Source organism: Falco punctatus (assembly GCF_963210335.1).
Source record: "Falco punctatus genome assembly, chromosome: 3".
Taxonomy (NCBI): Eukaryota; Metazoa; Chordata; class Aves; order Falconiformes; family Falconidae; genus Falco; species Falco punctatus.
Window position 1 is genome coordinate 5,111,839 of NC_137582.1, and position 17,255 is coordinate 5,129,093.

Consider the following 17,255-nt stretch of genomic DNA (forward strand, 5'->3'; position numbering starts at 1 on the left):
GGTACTTGTAATTCCAGATAATTCTAATACAAGCAAGCATTCTGAGTTTTTTAATTCAAAAGAAATACATGAAACCTTCTCTACCGTACAAATAGTAGGGGGATTATGCCCTACATTTCAGTAGGTCGCTTCTGGCAAAACTGCTGCCTGCCATGATTAAGAATTTCAGATACTTTGATTAACTAAATAATCAACCTTGTTATTTCTTTTTAAAGCCCACTCATTCTCATTAAAGCCCACTCTCTTTGAAGCCCACAACTCAATGGTGGTGCAAACTATTCTTTTTTACCTTCATAAAATAAGGATACAAAGAGACACATCAAAAACACTCTCTGTCAAGAAGGATTTAAAAAGATAGCAGGGCAATCACCATGGGAAAGTATGGTCAGATGATCATGCTCAGAGTTGTGACAAAAATTCAGTCTTCAAACCATACAGCTCACTGAAGAGTTGCCTTTGCATTACAAGACAAATATGAAAATACACATCCACATCACACACTATATTTTAGAACAAATGGCAAAACAATGGGTAAGCGTTTCTTAGAAGTACTTACAAACTTCCTAAGCAAGGAGAAATTAAGAACTCACCATCACTGAGATCTTGCAGAAGGTTTTCTTGGCAAGAAAAGTCCAGCTTCACTTTAATGTTTACAGTAAACGTTGCAATCTTCCCAGGTTTCAGTGGGAACTGGGAAAGAGTATCTTCTAGCTTCCAACTCAAGAAGTCCCCATACAGCTTCTCTGCATTAAAATAAGCAAATATTTCATGAGCATAACCTCTGTGTTAAGGAAGTTTATAACTGTTGTAGAGAATATTAACTGACTTGTCATTTTCTGTTTAAATTCTAAACTATTCATAATTAAGGCATTACAAACGAATTTAACCCTACAAAGATATCGGAGAGGTTACTGATATACACCTAGAAGCATCACAAAGCTCAAAATATGAAATTAAGTGAAGACAAGGGAAAAAAAATGTTACACAATAGGCAGCATAACATACATAGACTTTGAATACCACCTGAATGGGACCTAGAAGTTCACAGAGTTTTTGAATCATACAGACTTCAGCTCAGGAAACACCAAAAAACATTTAATCCAAATATTACACCAGAATAAATCAGTTAAAATTCTGAAGCACCCGTAACAACATTATTTATTTAGCTGTTGAGCAACGGAGAAGACTAGGAATACTATTGTCTGTCTTTTTTTTTTTTAATAAAATAAAGTCCTTTTTGAAAACTGAGAAGCATAAAGTATACAAACCCCAAACATTAATGATGTTGCCAGACAGGATTATTTTGTGTTAAAAGATATTTGTTTGATACATTATTTATCATTGGTCCATATGAGACAGGGCACCTGTAATTACTAGCTCTTCTCTCCTAAGCCTAACATGCCAGAAGATAATATGAGGGGAAAAAAAACCCAAACAATATTTACTGTTCATCAATACATTGAGATACTTTATCCAGTTACTCAGTCTCCTTAGTACTCCGGTAACATCAAAAGATACATCTTGAAATAAAGAGGAGCAGAGGGTTAAGTCCGCTTCAGCAGCGTGAGTTAGTTATGTGTTATTTCAAGTGCTGTAGTATGCCAAAAGCTAGAGTGATGGACATTTAAGTACCTTCAGCAAAAACAATCCAAAAAGTGCTATTCCATGAACTTTACGCAAGAGAGAAAAATTTTTTTAGAATGACAGAAAAGGTTGTTTCATGCTAGAATGGTACAATAATACAGTGACTTCTTCCTGAATTAATCTTTCTTTAGATACTAAATAGGCTCAAAAAATATTTGCTAATCTTTTATTTCTTTCACGCACTTCATGGATAATCCTGGGGAGCAGGGGGAGGAGATCCATTGTACAGGGTCTGGCTGAGGTGGAGTTCATGAAATTTCTTCAAGCAGCCTGTATGCTGCTGTTTTGCATTTGTGACTAGAACAGTGCTGGTTAATGCACCAGCTTTTTGGCTGCTGTGCCCAGTACCTGCACAGCAGCAAGGCTTTCTCTTTTCCCACTCCGCCTTGCCAGCGAGTGGGCCAGCAGTGGGCAAGAAGCAGGAAAGCAACACAACCAGGCCAGCTGAGCCAGATCGACCAAAAGGATATTCCATACCTTAAAATCTAATGTTGTTCTGATTTTTAATTCCTCTATCCTTTGCTTATTAAACAATCTTTATCTCTACCTGAGTTTTCTTACTTTTGCCTTTCTGATTCTCTTACCCACCCCACTGGGGCAAGAGGATGGGGGGAGTGACCAAGCAGCTGGATGGGGGCTTCGGTTCTGGCTGGGGTTAACCCACTACGTCCATAAATTCATTAATATTTGCTAGACTACACAATGCTAAACACTGCAGAAAAGACTATTAATACATAAGTAAATATGACTGTTTGACTGGAAGAATCCTAAAAATATATTAATTTACTGTAGCAATGCATACTATCTCCAAAGTACGCTGAATAAGTCTTCTAAAGGCTCATTTAAATACCTTTGTGTTTTAAAGACCCCGTGCTTTGCTTAACACAGGGACCACTGAAAGTCACACAGTTCACCTCTACTTCATACCAGGCTACTGTATTTCAGAGCTTTTCCAAAACCATTATCTAAGATCCACGTGTGAGAAAACAGGGTGGGAAGACTGCCTCAACAACTGCCATCTAGAATAAGGATCTTTCAAGAAAAGTAGTACTTAGAATTCCGGTTCAAACTTTGTTGATTTGCATAGAAACAACTGCATCTAGGGAAGGTAAAAAAAAAAAAAAGTGAGTATTTTTCCATCAACTTCTAGCTAAACAGTAACTGCTTTGCCTGAGATATATCTTTTTCCTCACAGACCATCAAGTGTTGTCTCTTTCCACATCAAATCAATAGTACAGACTTCTTTATATGAGCAAAGATGAGGTGAAAATAAAAAAAATCCTAACAATCGTTTCCTTAAAGTCACCTCCACCTCATCTAATTATTTAGCTGTAACTGTATCACTATTCTGATTTTCTTCTATTTTCAAGAAAAAAAAGGTAGCTTAAGTACAGCAATCTCTATCCCCTTTTCCTGGTAAGGAAAACCATAACATGCTAAAGAGATGTTTTTCTTTAGTGTAAGCAAAGAAGAATTACATATCCCAAGCACTTGAGTGATCTTCAGTTTAACGAACAAATTGTTTCCAAAATGTATTTTCATTAAATAAATATAATTTGAAGATATTATGAGTGAAAAGACTTTCCAAGTGAGAACAGCCTTTGCAGATACTCTCTAATTTAACACCTGTAATTACAAGACAAGGTCTAAAGGTTTGAGCTGAAAGTTAAGCTGTAGAGAACAACCTAGTTTATATTTGTCTGACGGTGGCTTATAGTTTAATAATGTTTTCTTCACCTTGTTCAGTAATCATTACTACAGTGAATTATACTATGGCAAGGGGCTTCAAAGCTTTCAGTCCAGTGGGAAAGAGTTTTATCTGGCACATGCCTGTGTTCAGTTGCAGTTTCAGTTTATACTTCAGAAAGTCCAAAAATTTGTGTTTTGCAAACAACTGAAGTTATAAGTGACTATTAGTCAAGAGTTCAAATTAGTAACTTGTTTTATCAATTTACTGGATACTAAATTACTACAGTCATAACAAATATCATACAACAGTTTACCCACAATATAACTTTGGGTTACCTTAACCCAACCTGATTTTAGGGTCTGCCAAAAAATCAGTCCACACTGGCATTTTGCACAGAGAAACCTGATAGAAAAGCTAGTCTTTTGAGATCACAAGAACATCAGTTCCTCAATTCTTTTCAGTCTTAAGCTCCCAGGTAAATCTGTCTTTTTGCCATGGTTTATTTTAATGTAAGCACATCTATAAAATTCTTTACTGAAATAATTTCGCTCTTTGATTGGGTATTTAACTTTACATGGCTATTAAAACGATTATGAGAAGCCATAATCTGTTTGTGCCTTCCCACCATCACAAATTCAAGCTATTGTATAGAACAACATGTATTAGGACTGCTACCACTTTTCCAAAATTATTTTCTCAAGATAAGTGAAGAAACAAAACCATAAAATGACGAATTTAAGAATTACTTAATAGGAACAAATTCAAATTAAACTAGCAATGTGTATTTAGTATTTGGTATATTTGAACATTAATATCTCAATTGCATAGATTGCAAACATGTAGATTTATGGGCTACCAAGGTTTTAATTTATTTTTTTTCTCTTCTTAAGAACAACAGTGTAGACAAAGACATTTCTTTCAGTAACATTTTTTAAGACTATCAGCAGTAAATTGTTCTGCAAATTACATCCACCACTTGACCAGATTTATTTCCAAAATTTATCTTAACTAGATTTCAAAATCATATAGGGAAGTAGTACTGTCAAAGGCAAGAAACTAAAAAGGACCTCATGAAATCAACTGAGTAGGCAAAAAAAAGGACTTCAGTATAAATAAAGGTAAAATAATACAACTGGGGCAGGGGGAGGGATGAGCTATGCGCGGTACGTTGAACTTAGAACTGGCAATTAGAACTCCACAAAGAAATCCTAGAATCACCATTGATTCATGGAATCCCTACAGAATCATCAGAGTATTGAGCAGTAACAGGAAAAAAAACCCAAACCAAACCAACAAAAAACCCCCACAAACCATACCAAAACAAAACAAACAGGACGTCATTACAAAGAATGCTGAGAGCAAGACAAAGGGGGAGAATTTTGCCACTGTACAAAATCCTGGTGGGCTCACATCCTAAACGCTGTTTGCAGATTTCATCTCTGTACTGCAAGGAGAACATACTAGAGCCACAGACAGTCCAAAGAAGGGTAACTAAAATGATGAAGGGGCAAAGCAGCTGCCATGTGAGCACAGACCCTTCAATTTGAAAGGACGAGCAGGGGAAGATAACTGCAGAAATTTACAGAAATTAGAAAAATATCACATAAAGTGAATGCAGAACTGCTGCTCACTAAATTCCCTGGTATGAGAACTAGAAACACTTGATAAAACTAGTAGGAGATCAGATTAAAAGAGAAACAGCACTTCTCTACCCATGCAGTAGGTGAACTATAATCTGTGGCTACAGGAGACTGAAGAGGCAAGCAGCACCAGCAGCTTCAAAACAGAAAAGGCAAAATTCATGGGCAAGTCCACAAAGGGCTACTTCAAAAGGAATAGTTATGTACAGAACCTACAGATGCTGAGCAAGCACAATAGTTGCTCTCCCCAAGCAACAATTCCTGATGTCCCGTGCCTACAGAGCTAGGTGGATAATCAGCCCTAGTAGGACATTGCTTGAATTCTCATGTCTTCGTCTGTCCATGGGAGAACGGGACAGGATGGAACTGAATTAACTACAGCATTAAGATCTGCAAATATCCTCAAAATTGCAAAACTCAAAGCATCAAAGAAATTGTATATATGTGGAACAGCGTTCTAAGATCACAAACACAGATTAAAAAAAAAGAAAAAGAAAAACCACACAACAAACCCCCCCCATCTCGTGGTTTATCCCCAGCCAGTAATTAAGTGCCACACAGCCACTCACTCACTCCCCCCTCACCCAGTGAGGAGAATACAAAGGAATGTAAAACTCAAGGTTTAAGATAAGAACAGTTTAACAATTGAGATAAAATAAAAACAAAAGAACAATAACAACAATAGCAGTCATAATGAAAAGATGGGAGAAGGGCAGAGGAATGCAATCCAAAGGGAAGGGAGAAAAGAAACAAGCATGCACAATACAATGGCTCACCACCCACTGACCAGTGCCCAGCCAGTCCCTGAGCAATGACCCCCAGCCCTGGCCAATGCCCCTACGCCCAGTTTATATACAGAGTGTGAAGTCCCATGCTATGGAACACCCCTTTTGCTAGTTTGGGTCAGCTGTCCTGGCTGAGTCCCCTCCCAACTCCCTGTACTCCTCTAGCCCTCCCACCAGCAAGGCCTAAGAAACCAGAAAGTCCCCAAGCAGCCTGTTCCCACCCCAAATCCAACACAGAGCACTGCACTAGCCACCAAGAAAAAAAATAACTCTATCCCAGCAGAAACCGGGACAGCACAGAAGGATAAAAAGATGATACAGATGATGCCTGGAGGTTCAGCAAGATGGCTCGCAACACTACAATTGAATTAGAACACTTGGAAAACTGGAGGCAAGTTTAAAGGTAAGGACAAAAAGAAACAAAATAGAAAGAAAAATGTAACAGACTACAGCTGAAAGGTAAAGTCTGGGTGGAACACAACCCAACCAATTGCTGCTTCTTAAACTGAGCTGCTGACACAAAATACAAACACACCAGCAGTTTCCAACTAGCACAGAAGGGTAAGACCAGGGTACCCCACATCTCTGAGTTCAACATGCACAAAGGTACACTAAACGCAAGTATGATCAGACACCTGGTGACAGAAATCTGATGTGCTTCAAGGTATCAAAGTTCTTCAGAGTTCTATGGTAATCTGCATGTCTGATTCTTGATGCCTCCCCTGCTGAAGTATACATTCCTAGCAGAACACACAGGGCCTCCAAAAAACTCTTGGTTCCAAACACACAGGCATTGGCAGTCATACATCTTAACTTCTCCAACTGCAAGAAATTCTAGTAAAAATTAAAGTTACATATTTAGCACTGCAAAGTATCCAGCACCTTTTTGTAAATGAGGAACTGTGGGGTGTGCACAACAGAAATACAGGATTCAAAGTACCAATACTTCATCAGCTTTTAGGCAGTGTACCTATTATTAATTTTGAGATTGGGGAAAACCAGCCTCTTTCAAATTGAGGAGACAATCCAGAACATTCTTAACTCAGACCTGCTAGACAGAAATGAACTTGCAGGACTTGTTACATTCTTTACAAAGCAAATGTATCTAGCAGAGTTTCCTCTGGGCAATTAGCAAGTATACCTAAAAGGACAAAACAAAATGTTCTACAATCATGAATGATTTGACATTTATCCTATGAGCTGAAAAAAAGTGTTAGTAAGAATCATACAAAATCATGATCTCTGTCAGCCAGTGTGGGCAGAGGGGAAGAGACTTGAGCTGAGAAACCTGGACAGTAAAACCACAGCAGCTAAACTGGGGCTAGATTACCAGCACTCTGTGTCCTACCTTCACAAGGACATTTGGGCTAACTGGAGAAAAGCCTACCTGCATTCACAACTCTCTATGCAACATAACCCAGCTCCAATTTGAAACATTTTACAGTTTTGTTTGGCAAAAGAGGTACATGGATCTATTCCAGGATATTCGCCGTTCTTAAAATGGGTTACCTGGACCTCAAAGTAGATTCATTTGTGGTCTGGCACAGCTGAACAACTGAAACCATACGCAGATGTATTCAAAGATCGTAGAAAGAATACAGCTAGACAGGTGAATTTATTTCTCTCTGTTTAAATTCCAGAGGTATTCTTTAAGAAAGACCAGCGAGGTTTTGTTTCACCATCCAGGTTCATTCAGTGTATGCAGCTGATGCTCACTACTATAGCCTAACCATCTGCGAGGCTGGTAAAAATGCCTGGCACACTCCTCTCAGTGCCTCAACTTTGAAAACAGTGGTGTTACATTTGCCCCTGAGTGGATCAAATAGTTGGGTTATCATAGCATTACACAATTGTTTAGGTTGGAAAAGACCTTCAAGATCATCAACACCAACTATTAATCAGCACTGCCAAGGTTACCACTAAACCATGTCCCTAAGCACAACATCTACAAGTCTTTTAAGTACCTCCAGCAATGGTCACTCAACCACTTCCCTGGGCAACCTGTTCCAACGCTCAACAACCCTTTTGTTGAAGAAATTGTTCATACTATCCAATCTAAACCTCCCTGATGCAACTCGAGGCTATTTCCTCTTATCCTGTCACTAGAGTGTACCCCCTAACTGAGATATAACAAGCTTCTGACAAGAGCTGACTAGAAAAAAAGGATGGAAAGGCAACCCCCTTTGCAAATGTTATCATTCTAAAAAAAGTATCAGACCATCTGACCTGGTGAGGGATAGTACAAGGTGACACAGAGCTGACCTTGACAGTGTATGTGTGATGTCCAACCTACAGATACCACCGCCTGGTAGACAGCGGTGCAATGCGACATTAAAAGACATGACAGACATGTTTATTGTGGCAGCATGACAAGTCCCTTTTACTGATTTGCCTAAGGAACTGTTCCATAACGCATGGCTGCTAAAGGACTCAAAACCCCTGTGATGTCCTTTACGAACTGCACAGGGTGAGCTGCAATTTCTGCTCATTTATCTGAAGGCCAGAGTGAAAAAGCTAAAGAGCTGCACCTGAAAGAAACAGAAAAGAGGAAGCAAGGGAAGGCAGGTTTGCAAGCCTGATCTCCAGAGGCTCTCATCAACCAAATACCACTGAAAACACTGCCAGAGAAGTGGGCTTCCTCAAAAAAAGTGACTGGCTACAGCTAACACAACAAAGGAGGGAGGTCAGGTCACTGCACTGCAACAGGTAATCCCACCCAGTCATTTCAATTTAAAAAATGAGAATGTTTGCCCTTTACCGCATTCACCTTTGTGCTAAAAGTTGTGGCCCCAGAAAGAGAAGGTAAAGAAATGGAAGTCAGACAGGCAGGCAGGCAGGAGCTGCAAAAGATTTACGAGCAACTGCCAAAACTACAAGAACCGAAGCAAATCAGGTGAGACAAAAGAATGATTGAAAGCTCTTCGTATTTGGCTGAAATTGGACAACCTCTCCTGGGCTCTCAGAGTTGACAGGCAAGCTGTGGTCATGGCAGATGAAGATGCCCAACAGCTTTGAAGGAGACCTTGAGAAGTTTAAATCACAGGCCCCTTTCATCTGAGGAGTAGTAAAGAATATCCAAAAGATAACTTCTTAACGTACTACAGATAGTTCATAAGCATCTGCATATGCTCTCAACTTGCTATATAACATCAAGTTAAGAGTTTGTGTTGGTATTACAGATGTTTTGATGCCATATCCACATTATTTCCATGCACGTAGTATTTACTGATCAAAATGAGCTACTGACATCATAAATCTTTAGTTCCCTGTTGACCACCAGAATCCCACGTCAAATGTCACACTGTACACCATGAGTCCATCCTTATGCATTTGTGTAACTTTATGGTAATAATTAAAATGGAATAGAGTCCATTAAAAAAGGCAAAGGTCCATCCTTTGCAAGACCTACACACAATCACATCTGAAATAACATAATTACATGCTTAATGTGGACAATCAGTTCTTTTGCCATGGACTGTGTTTTTCAGTGTTTTACATCACATACACTTTTTACGTCGTGTAACAAGTCATACTTCTTGTCCTCCAATAACATGGTTCATCTTGAGCATAGATTTCCAAATACAGGGGCATTTCACCTCTGTGATACAATGCAAGAAACTGAAGATTATGTTATCCAGGGTCCTGTCAAGCAGAATCCAAAGTTTTGCTTTAATATTTAAGATAATTTCCAGAAGTCCCTGCCCACGTAGATTTCTACAATTCTATGATTCTGATGGCATGGTTCTCACACTCTCAGAACAAATATCATTTGATGGTTCTCAAAACTCACTCTCATTTCTGGTTTTCCAAAATGGCAATTTAAGTCTTGCATTTTTTGAGTATGCATATCTGTAATTTACTCAAAAGAAATTTTCCCTTTTCTGATAAAGACAATTATTATCATGCTTAATAACATGTAAGATCTAAATACACAGAGAGGCTTCATTGTAAACATTTTCTATACAGAAAGAAAATGAAGGATGAAGTAAAATTAAAGTTTTACCGAACTCATAGCTGAGTGTATCAACTCTTCTTTTTCCCCATTGTTTTTAACAAAAGTTTTAACTGAGAGATAATGGCTTTCAAGCTGACAAGACTATATTTCAAAATTCTGAATCAATTAACTGCATAACGTTATGTACTCTAGAGTCTGATTAGCATCTGATTCAAAGTCCCATATATTCCACCCTTTAATACATTCCATTACATTAACTCCACCATTTAACGTGTATGTTGTATTTGGTCTCTCAATTCCATACATGCAGGACCTAGCACAGTAGAAGCACTCTGGAATTACTGAAATAAGAACAGTAAGTCATCATATGTTTCTGCTTCTAAAATGATTTTGGTAACAAGTCTCAGACAGAAAATCTATTCTTAGATGATTGGCAACTCCTATTCTCTTAGGTTGCAGAGAAGAGGATACTCAAAACAAAAAAATCACAAGCATAAATACTGAAATGTACAAAAATCACGAGGTATCACACTGCTTTATATTCTGGCACTGACAGAATAAAATAAGGTATTTTATCATAAGTAAGGATTATCTTCCTTGTCATCTGCAGTTCTGTTAATATTCTGTTAGTATCATTTTTGTAATGATGCCTCAGAGGACAAAACAAAAACTGTAAAACACATCACAAAACAAAAGCAATCTTCACCTATCAGACTACTTTATTACTAACATGTACAGAGTATTTTAGGAGAACTAAGTAGAAGAAAGAGATGTACTGTATCTCCTCCATACCTTCAATTATTCTTTTAACTCCCCATAGCTTATTTATTGCCTTGATTTTTAAAGTCTTTTATCCCGTTTTTTTTCTGATTGCTCACTGAATGACATAGAAGTAGGCTTATTTACTTCCACCCCCTCAAGTAGGACAACATCACTGCTAATGGTAATTTAACTAATCAGTATATTTAGACATAAGGAGAAAATAATTTAGACTCAAGATTCTTGCTTTTTACTAGTCATTGCCTCAGGATTTTTTTCCCCAAGTAACATGGGGGAATCTAGATTTCCAAAAAGCAGGTGACCCTTTGACACACAGATGGTTCTACAATTTCTTTCATTTTCTTTCTACATTTTCTTACATCCTCTTTCATTTCTATATTCCTACAGTAAAATCCAACTGAATGATTCCAGTACCGTAACAGGGATTATGGTATTTAAACTGACCTAAAAGTAATGTAACAGTAGTCCCCTTTTATAGGAGAAAAAGTGATCAATATAATTCCTAAACATAAATCAGCATACACACCCTTAGTGTTGACTGTTTTTGCTGTGACCTCTAGTTTCTCCAGTGGTTCTGTTCCAATATTTTCTAACTTAATGATAAGCTGTTGGGTCTCTCCATTGTACAGCTGGACAGACACATTCGTAGAAATTTCATCCCCTGTAGAAGGCTGAAGCGTATGAGCAGACCTACAAAATGTGACACAAAGTATTATGATAAAAATATTAAATTCTGTCCAAGTTACCATACTCTAATTATTCTTTGAAGACTCAGAAACTACTGCTCTGCAATCTTGATGATACTAGATACCATTTCCCATTCTTAATTTCACCAGAGTAATTTTTATAACCATCGAGGACAAACATTAATAATTTATGCACATGACAAGTCAGATTTCAAACAATATAAAATATGTATTCCTAAATTTGAAAGCTTGTTTAGAATTGCTGCAAAAACTGTAAGAAAGGGAAAAGAGAAAAAGTGCAAGACCAGGTCGTTAGAATGAGCAAACTTGACAACAGTGCTATCTGAGCTACCAGTGTTTGTACACTGGGGTTGAGTAACAATGAGTATCAAGAGCTGAACACAAAAATAAAAAACAATAAAAATGAGGAGAATAAGAAGTTGAGCACTACATAAGAAACGAGGGTGACAGTCCTCCGCAAGATCCTGAAGTCCGTAAGGTGCTCTGACCAGCACATAAAGATTACAGAAGTGAAAATGAAGTCAACCAGTGGAAGAAACCTCAGAAAAGGTTAAAACTTTGTACAAGCGGGGATACATTATCTTATGTTATTAGGCATTCCCAAACTCCACCAACATAAGATAAATGCAGAATGAAGACAGACATCTTTAATGACAGATAAGTAGCACCGTTTTACACAGCTGATCCAGAAACTGGTTTCTTAAGGGATCATACACAGTATCTGAAATATGAGGTAAGATATACTTAGCAGAGCAATATATATTGTAAAAATAACTTTGAGATGAAACAAAAATTATTCTTTGAGAAAATGCACGGGTATCTAAAGCTGCAGAAACATGAGAAATTATTTAAATAAGTATCAAGCATTTCAGTTTAAAGTAACAAATGTGTCAAAGCAGCCAATTACTGAAATGGCAGATATGCACAGTGCTATGGCAACACATTATGGATAAAGGAGAATTGAACAGTAACCTTGACCTTTGCTAGGAAGTAGTAATACAGGAGTTGAGAGAATGCAATTTTAGTGGACAGCAGAGGGCATAAACCTCATAGGAGTGGATCCTGGAATAAAATCACTCTGTGGAAGGTGAAACTGCAAATATAAATGAACTCTTTAGAACATGAACAAGGGAAGGAGGATTGCAGAACAAGACAGATGGGCAGAGGTTCAATTTCTGACTGTATTTTTCATGCTAATGCAGAGTGGTCAGAAGGCATCAAGGATACAAGGGCAAAAGCTCTGAGATTAATGACCAATAAATCTGTTGATAAACCCAGGTTCAGTAACTTCTTTTGGCAGGTATTTCTGTTATCCTTCCTTTTGATCCTACCCTTCTTTAGCACAAGATAAGCAGCCTCCACAAACAAAAGCAGATTTTAGTCTTTCAGAATGCATCTATGACAACAAGTACTTACACACACGTTTTTTGATGTTTAAAATTTACTGTCATGTACAGTTATCATTGCAGCACTCTGAAGCTTGGGCATTTGGAGCGACAGCAAAGAAAGAATTTCTTTTCTCCCCTTACATTTAGACAAAAGTATCAAGGTATTGCATACTAACAAACCAAATAAATGGTATTTTCAATTACTGTATAAATGTACATCTGAAACACAAGCCCAAGCTAATTCAGGTTACACGTCCTTTTCTGAGATACAGCTTCTTAAATTAAAAACCATCTCAATTCTTGTTTAAGAACTGCATAGCCACCAGCCTTGTTTTGAACTGGAAAGGCCTTAGGACTAAGGCTTGCCACGGGGATATTGGTGGATGAAAAATTAGATATGACCCAGCAATGTGCGCTTGCAGCCCAGAAAGCCCATTGTACCCTGGGCTGCATCAAAAGCAGCATTGCCCCCAGGTCGAGGGAGGGGATTCTCCCTTTCTACTCCGCTCTGGTGAGACCCCACTAGGAGTACTGCCTTCAGCTCTGGTGTCCCAGCATAAGAAGGACATGGACCTACTTGAGCAGGTCCAGAGGAGGGCCACAAAAATGACCAGAGGGCTGGAACAGCTCTGCTGTGAAGAAGGGTGGAAAAAGTTGAGGTTGTTCAGGCTGGAGAAGAGAAGGCTCCAGGGGGACGTTATTGCGGTCTTTTGGTTCTTACAAGAGGGCTTATAAGAAAGATGGAGAAAGATTTTTGATCAAGGCCTGTAGCCATAGGACAAGGGGCAATGGTTTTAAAATAAGAGGGCCAATTTAGATTGGATGCAAGAGATTTTTTTTTACGATGAGGGTGGTGAGGCACTCGCACAGGTAGCCCAGAGAAGCTGTGGATGCCCCATCCCAGGCAGTGCTCAAGGCCAGGTTGGATGGGGCTTTGAGCAACCTGATCCAGTGGAACCCTATAGCAGTGGGGGTTGGACTAGACTGTCCAACTGTCCAAGACAAACCATTCTGATTCCATGCCTGCTCTGAACTTGTCCTGATCTGCCTGCAAATTTGGTTTGACTTATTGTAGCTGTTGCAGCAATTTTTCTTCTGGCTTGGTGGCTATGCTATTTATTGCTTTATTTCTGTTACCTCTGTATGGCACAACCATAACTTTACACAGGTAGTAGTAACAAGAAAGTGTACTAGGTAGAATGAAATATTTATGGCTAACACAGTGAAAGAAACACAGGACTGGTATGACAGCAGAGCCATTGCAGAGGGGAGGCACAGAATGCAGAGGACTACTGGCATGGGATGATAAGAGGTGGGGCACACGCTTAGCACTGCACGCCCCACAGCTATAAACAATTCACTAACCGCCAAAGAAATGCAGACCTGGAACTGGACAAGAAGAGCTTTCAGGGGTAACAAAGAAAACAAGAATCCAATATACAAAAAAAGCATCCCATATATTGAATTTCGATGTAACATGGAGCTTGAGTTAATAAAGTACAAGGCATTAAAATGTGTTAGCAAACAAAAATTATCTCAAGTGTTTTCCAGAATAGGAAAAACAATTATCAACATCACATTCCTCCCAGTGAAGGTCTCCAGATGCTGTACCACCATATTGAAAAGGCCAATCTTAGAATCCAGAGGAGCAGTGGGAGGGTGAACATATCACCAGGATAACAGGTAGAAAATGGGAATTGTGTGGATAATAATTTTAAGTGTATTTATTAGTGATTCTTCTTCTGAATATTTTTCTCTTTTTCTTCCTTCTGTAATAACTGCATCTGCACTAATGATTCCTGTATTTTAGGCTGTTAACATAAAAGTGTCAAATTCTTAGCTTTATACATTCCTCTTTGCCCACAAAAAATTTTTGAGTGTATAAGTATTACAAATTATTTCAGTATATTGGAAAGCAAGCAACCTAATACCTGGCACACTAGCATGCAGTTTCAAAAATTTCTGGTTCCTGTGGAAGTGATATTTGTCTAAGGTCATCCATATTAGAAGTCTTTCATTATTTATAAATCTGTCATTTTCTTCCCTCCATTTTCTTTCTTTATAGGCTTTTTCCATCAAGACTGTTTTACTCAATAATGTACTATTTTACATACTATATATATGATACATATAAATTTAAGCATAATTATAAATACATATAATATAATGATGATAATATATACCGACAAAGTCATTCTCAACCCACAGCAAGCTTCATTGCAGCTCCTGCTAAAATGAGCTTATTAAGTTGACCCTCTATAACACAGATCAATAAAAAAAAATTTTACAGTTCTAGCAAGACATTATGGTATGCCTAGAAAGGCCTGGAATTATTCTTGCCAATATGACTATCACCTCAAAATTACTATTAGATAATTAACTACTGAAGAAATTATTGACAGCTATAGATCATTAACCTTTCAAACAAAACATTTCCTATGTACCAGCAGTCTCACCTACAAAAAAAGCAAGGCAAGAAAAACAGTATCAAGATTATCTCAAAATACTTCAAAAATAAATACATTTGGTAAAAAGTTAAGAAACATCAGCACCACTACAGTAGAAAGTTCCAAAGACAATCAGCTATAAAAACTACTGTGCTGTGTTAGGAAAGGACTCTCAAAAATAGATCATCAAATGTTGGTAAGATGGATATCAACAAAAATGTAAACGCAAAGCAAATCAGCAAGACAAAAGGACAGAAATCGGATTCAGATTTTATCCTGCAGTCTGCAAATCAAGAAAGTTCTTTCTTTCATTTCTTTACCATGTCTTCTAGAAGCACATCATCCTCCAGAGTACCCAAAGGATAAATGCTGTTGACAAGATCACAGGAGGCAATTTGCTGATATCATAGAGGTTGGGAGAAGCCATAAATGATGGTAAATAGAGTCACCTCTGGCATAGTGTAAGGTAGCCAGAGGCACATCTGTATTCCCAGGATATCACAGGCCTCGAGACTGAGCAAACTAAAGCATCTGAAGAAACTAATTCAACACCAACAAAAAAGGCAATATACACCAATATACAAAGAAGAACTCATTAATGTTTCACAGCATCAGCTGAACATATATCCACAAAAAATACATGATATGTTCATTTAAGAATATTTGCAATTCCCTCAGTATTTCAAATTCATCTTGTTCTTTAATATATGCATAACTTTGGCTAGCCAATATTAATTTTGATTACAGCCAAACCACACACACTCCACAGCTAGCAGAATTTTTATAGGGAAGTTACCAACATGTAATTCAATTGCAGCATTTTGTTATTCTGCTGTCTTCATCAGGATACTACTTTACATCTTTCTAATATGATGCCATCAACACAGTCCATTCCACATTAGAAAAGTAGAGTTCAGCATGGAGAAGTCACAACCAAACTGATTCCTTTGCTTTGCTAAGTAAACCATACTGAAGAACAACATAAATTAAAAAATTACATGTATATACACACATATATATCTTTGCGTCGTATGATACTGATGACCATCCTACCAGGGATCACAAATGGAGCTGAAACTGTCCAATTAATAGAACAGAAAGAGGTATGACGTATATAATATGGTAACAAGTAACAAAAGGTTGTTTCCTGATCCATAGCTAAAAGACATTTAAAAAAAAAAAAAACAACAACACCCCTACTTTTACAGCTATTCAGCTATTTGCAAGACAGTAGATCAATAGTGAGACTCTGAAATACAGTGACCAACACGCAGCTTAGTGGGTAAATGCTCTTGAACCTTTAAAGGTTCCAAAGATTGAACTGAATCACTGTCTTACCAGCTCTCTCTAAAATCATGGAATTAGTCAGCCATATGCTTCATAAAAAACAAAGCCACACAAAACCCCCACACTACTACTGCATCTTTTTTGGTGAGTGTATAAGGAAGTAATTTTAGTTGATTCTTCCTGTATGTCTTAAACATATTCTGTATGTATTCTCTTAAACATTTCTGTAGGACGGTATCAAGTTTGGGCCCCTCCTGAACAATGGAAATATTTATATATTAGAGCAAATCCAGGAGAAGGTTACCAAAATTATTAGGAGGCTAGAGCACATGACATACAAGGACAGGTTCAGAGAGCTGTGTTTGTTCAGTTTGAAAAAAAAGAAGAGGAGGTGATTTTTACTTTTGAGAGTGTGGTCAGATATTGGAACCGATTTCCCACAGAGGTGATGGAAACACTGCCCATGGAGATAATTAAAACTTAACTAGATCATGCTCTGGGCAACCTGATCTAACATTTAAGTCATATCACTTCTGAAGGCAGGCCCTGCTTTGAGCAAGATCCTTGACCAGATGACCTCCAGAGGCACCCTTTCCAACCTACACTGTTCCACGGACTACCTCGTTACTTCAAAATTTTAGAACATTTACCCTTTAAAGGATTCATTATTTTAAAAGTATGACTTTAATAATGAATAACCATTACATTCCCTCAATTAATTAAATCCCAAAATATTACCTATGAAATCCTGAGGTTTCAAGCAGTAAAACAAAAAAACTTAGCTTTATGTTCTAAAGTAAATAGCACAGGTATAGTCTATGTCTTAGTTTACTAAAGCACTGAATATATACTCAGACAAAGCAGTTTTTATTCAGCATGTGACTAACGTTTAGATACAACCAAATAAAATCAGCATTTACTTCAGTTTCTCA

The 17,255-nt window shown here is 37.8% G+C and overlaps 1 protein-coding gene across 11 annotated transcripts in view; it reads right to left on the minus strand.

The window, feature by feature from the left end:
• TRAPPC9 (trafficking protein particle complex subunit 9) overlaps positions 1 to 17,255 on the minus strand; it is a gene marked incomplete at its 5' end in the record, with an annotated part of 509,504 nt that overhangs the window by 414,468 nt on the left and 77,781 nt on the right. For all 11 annotated transcript variants that reach the window (XM_080377735.1, XM_080377732.1, XM_080377736.1 and 8 more), the window contains 2 exons: positions 591 to 743; positions 11,021 to 11,184. In XM_080377735.1, coding sequence (XP_080233861.1) covers positions 591 to 743; positions 11,021 to 11,184 — 317 coding nt within the window. The remainder of the gene's footprint in view (positions 1 to 590; positions 744 to 11,020; positions 11,185 to 17,255) is intronic.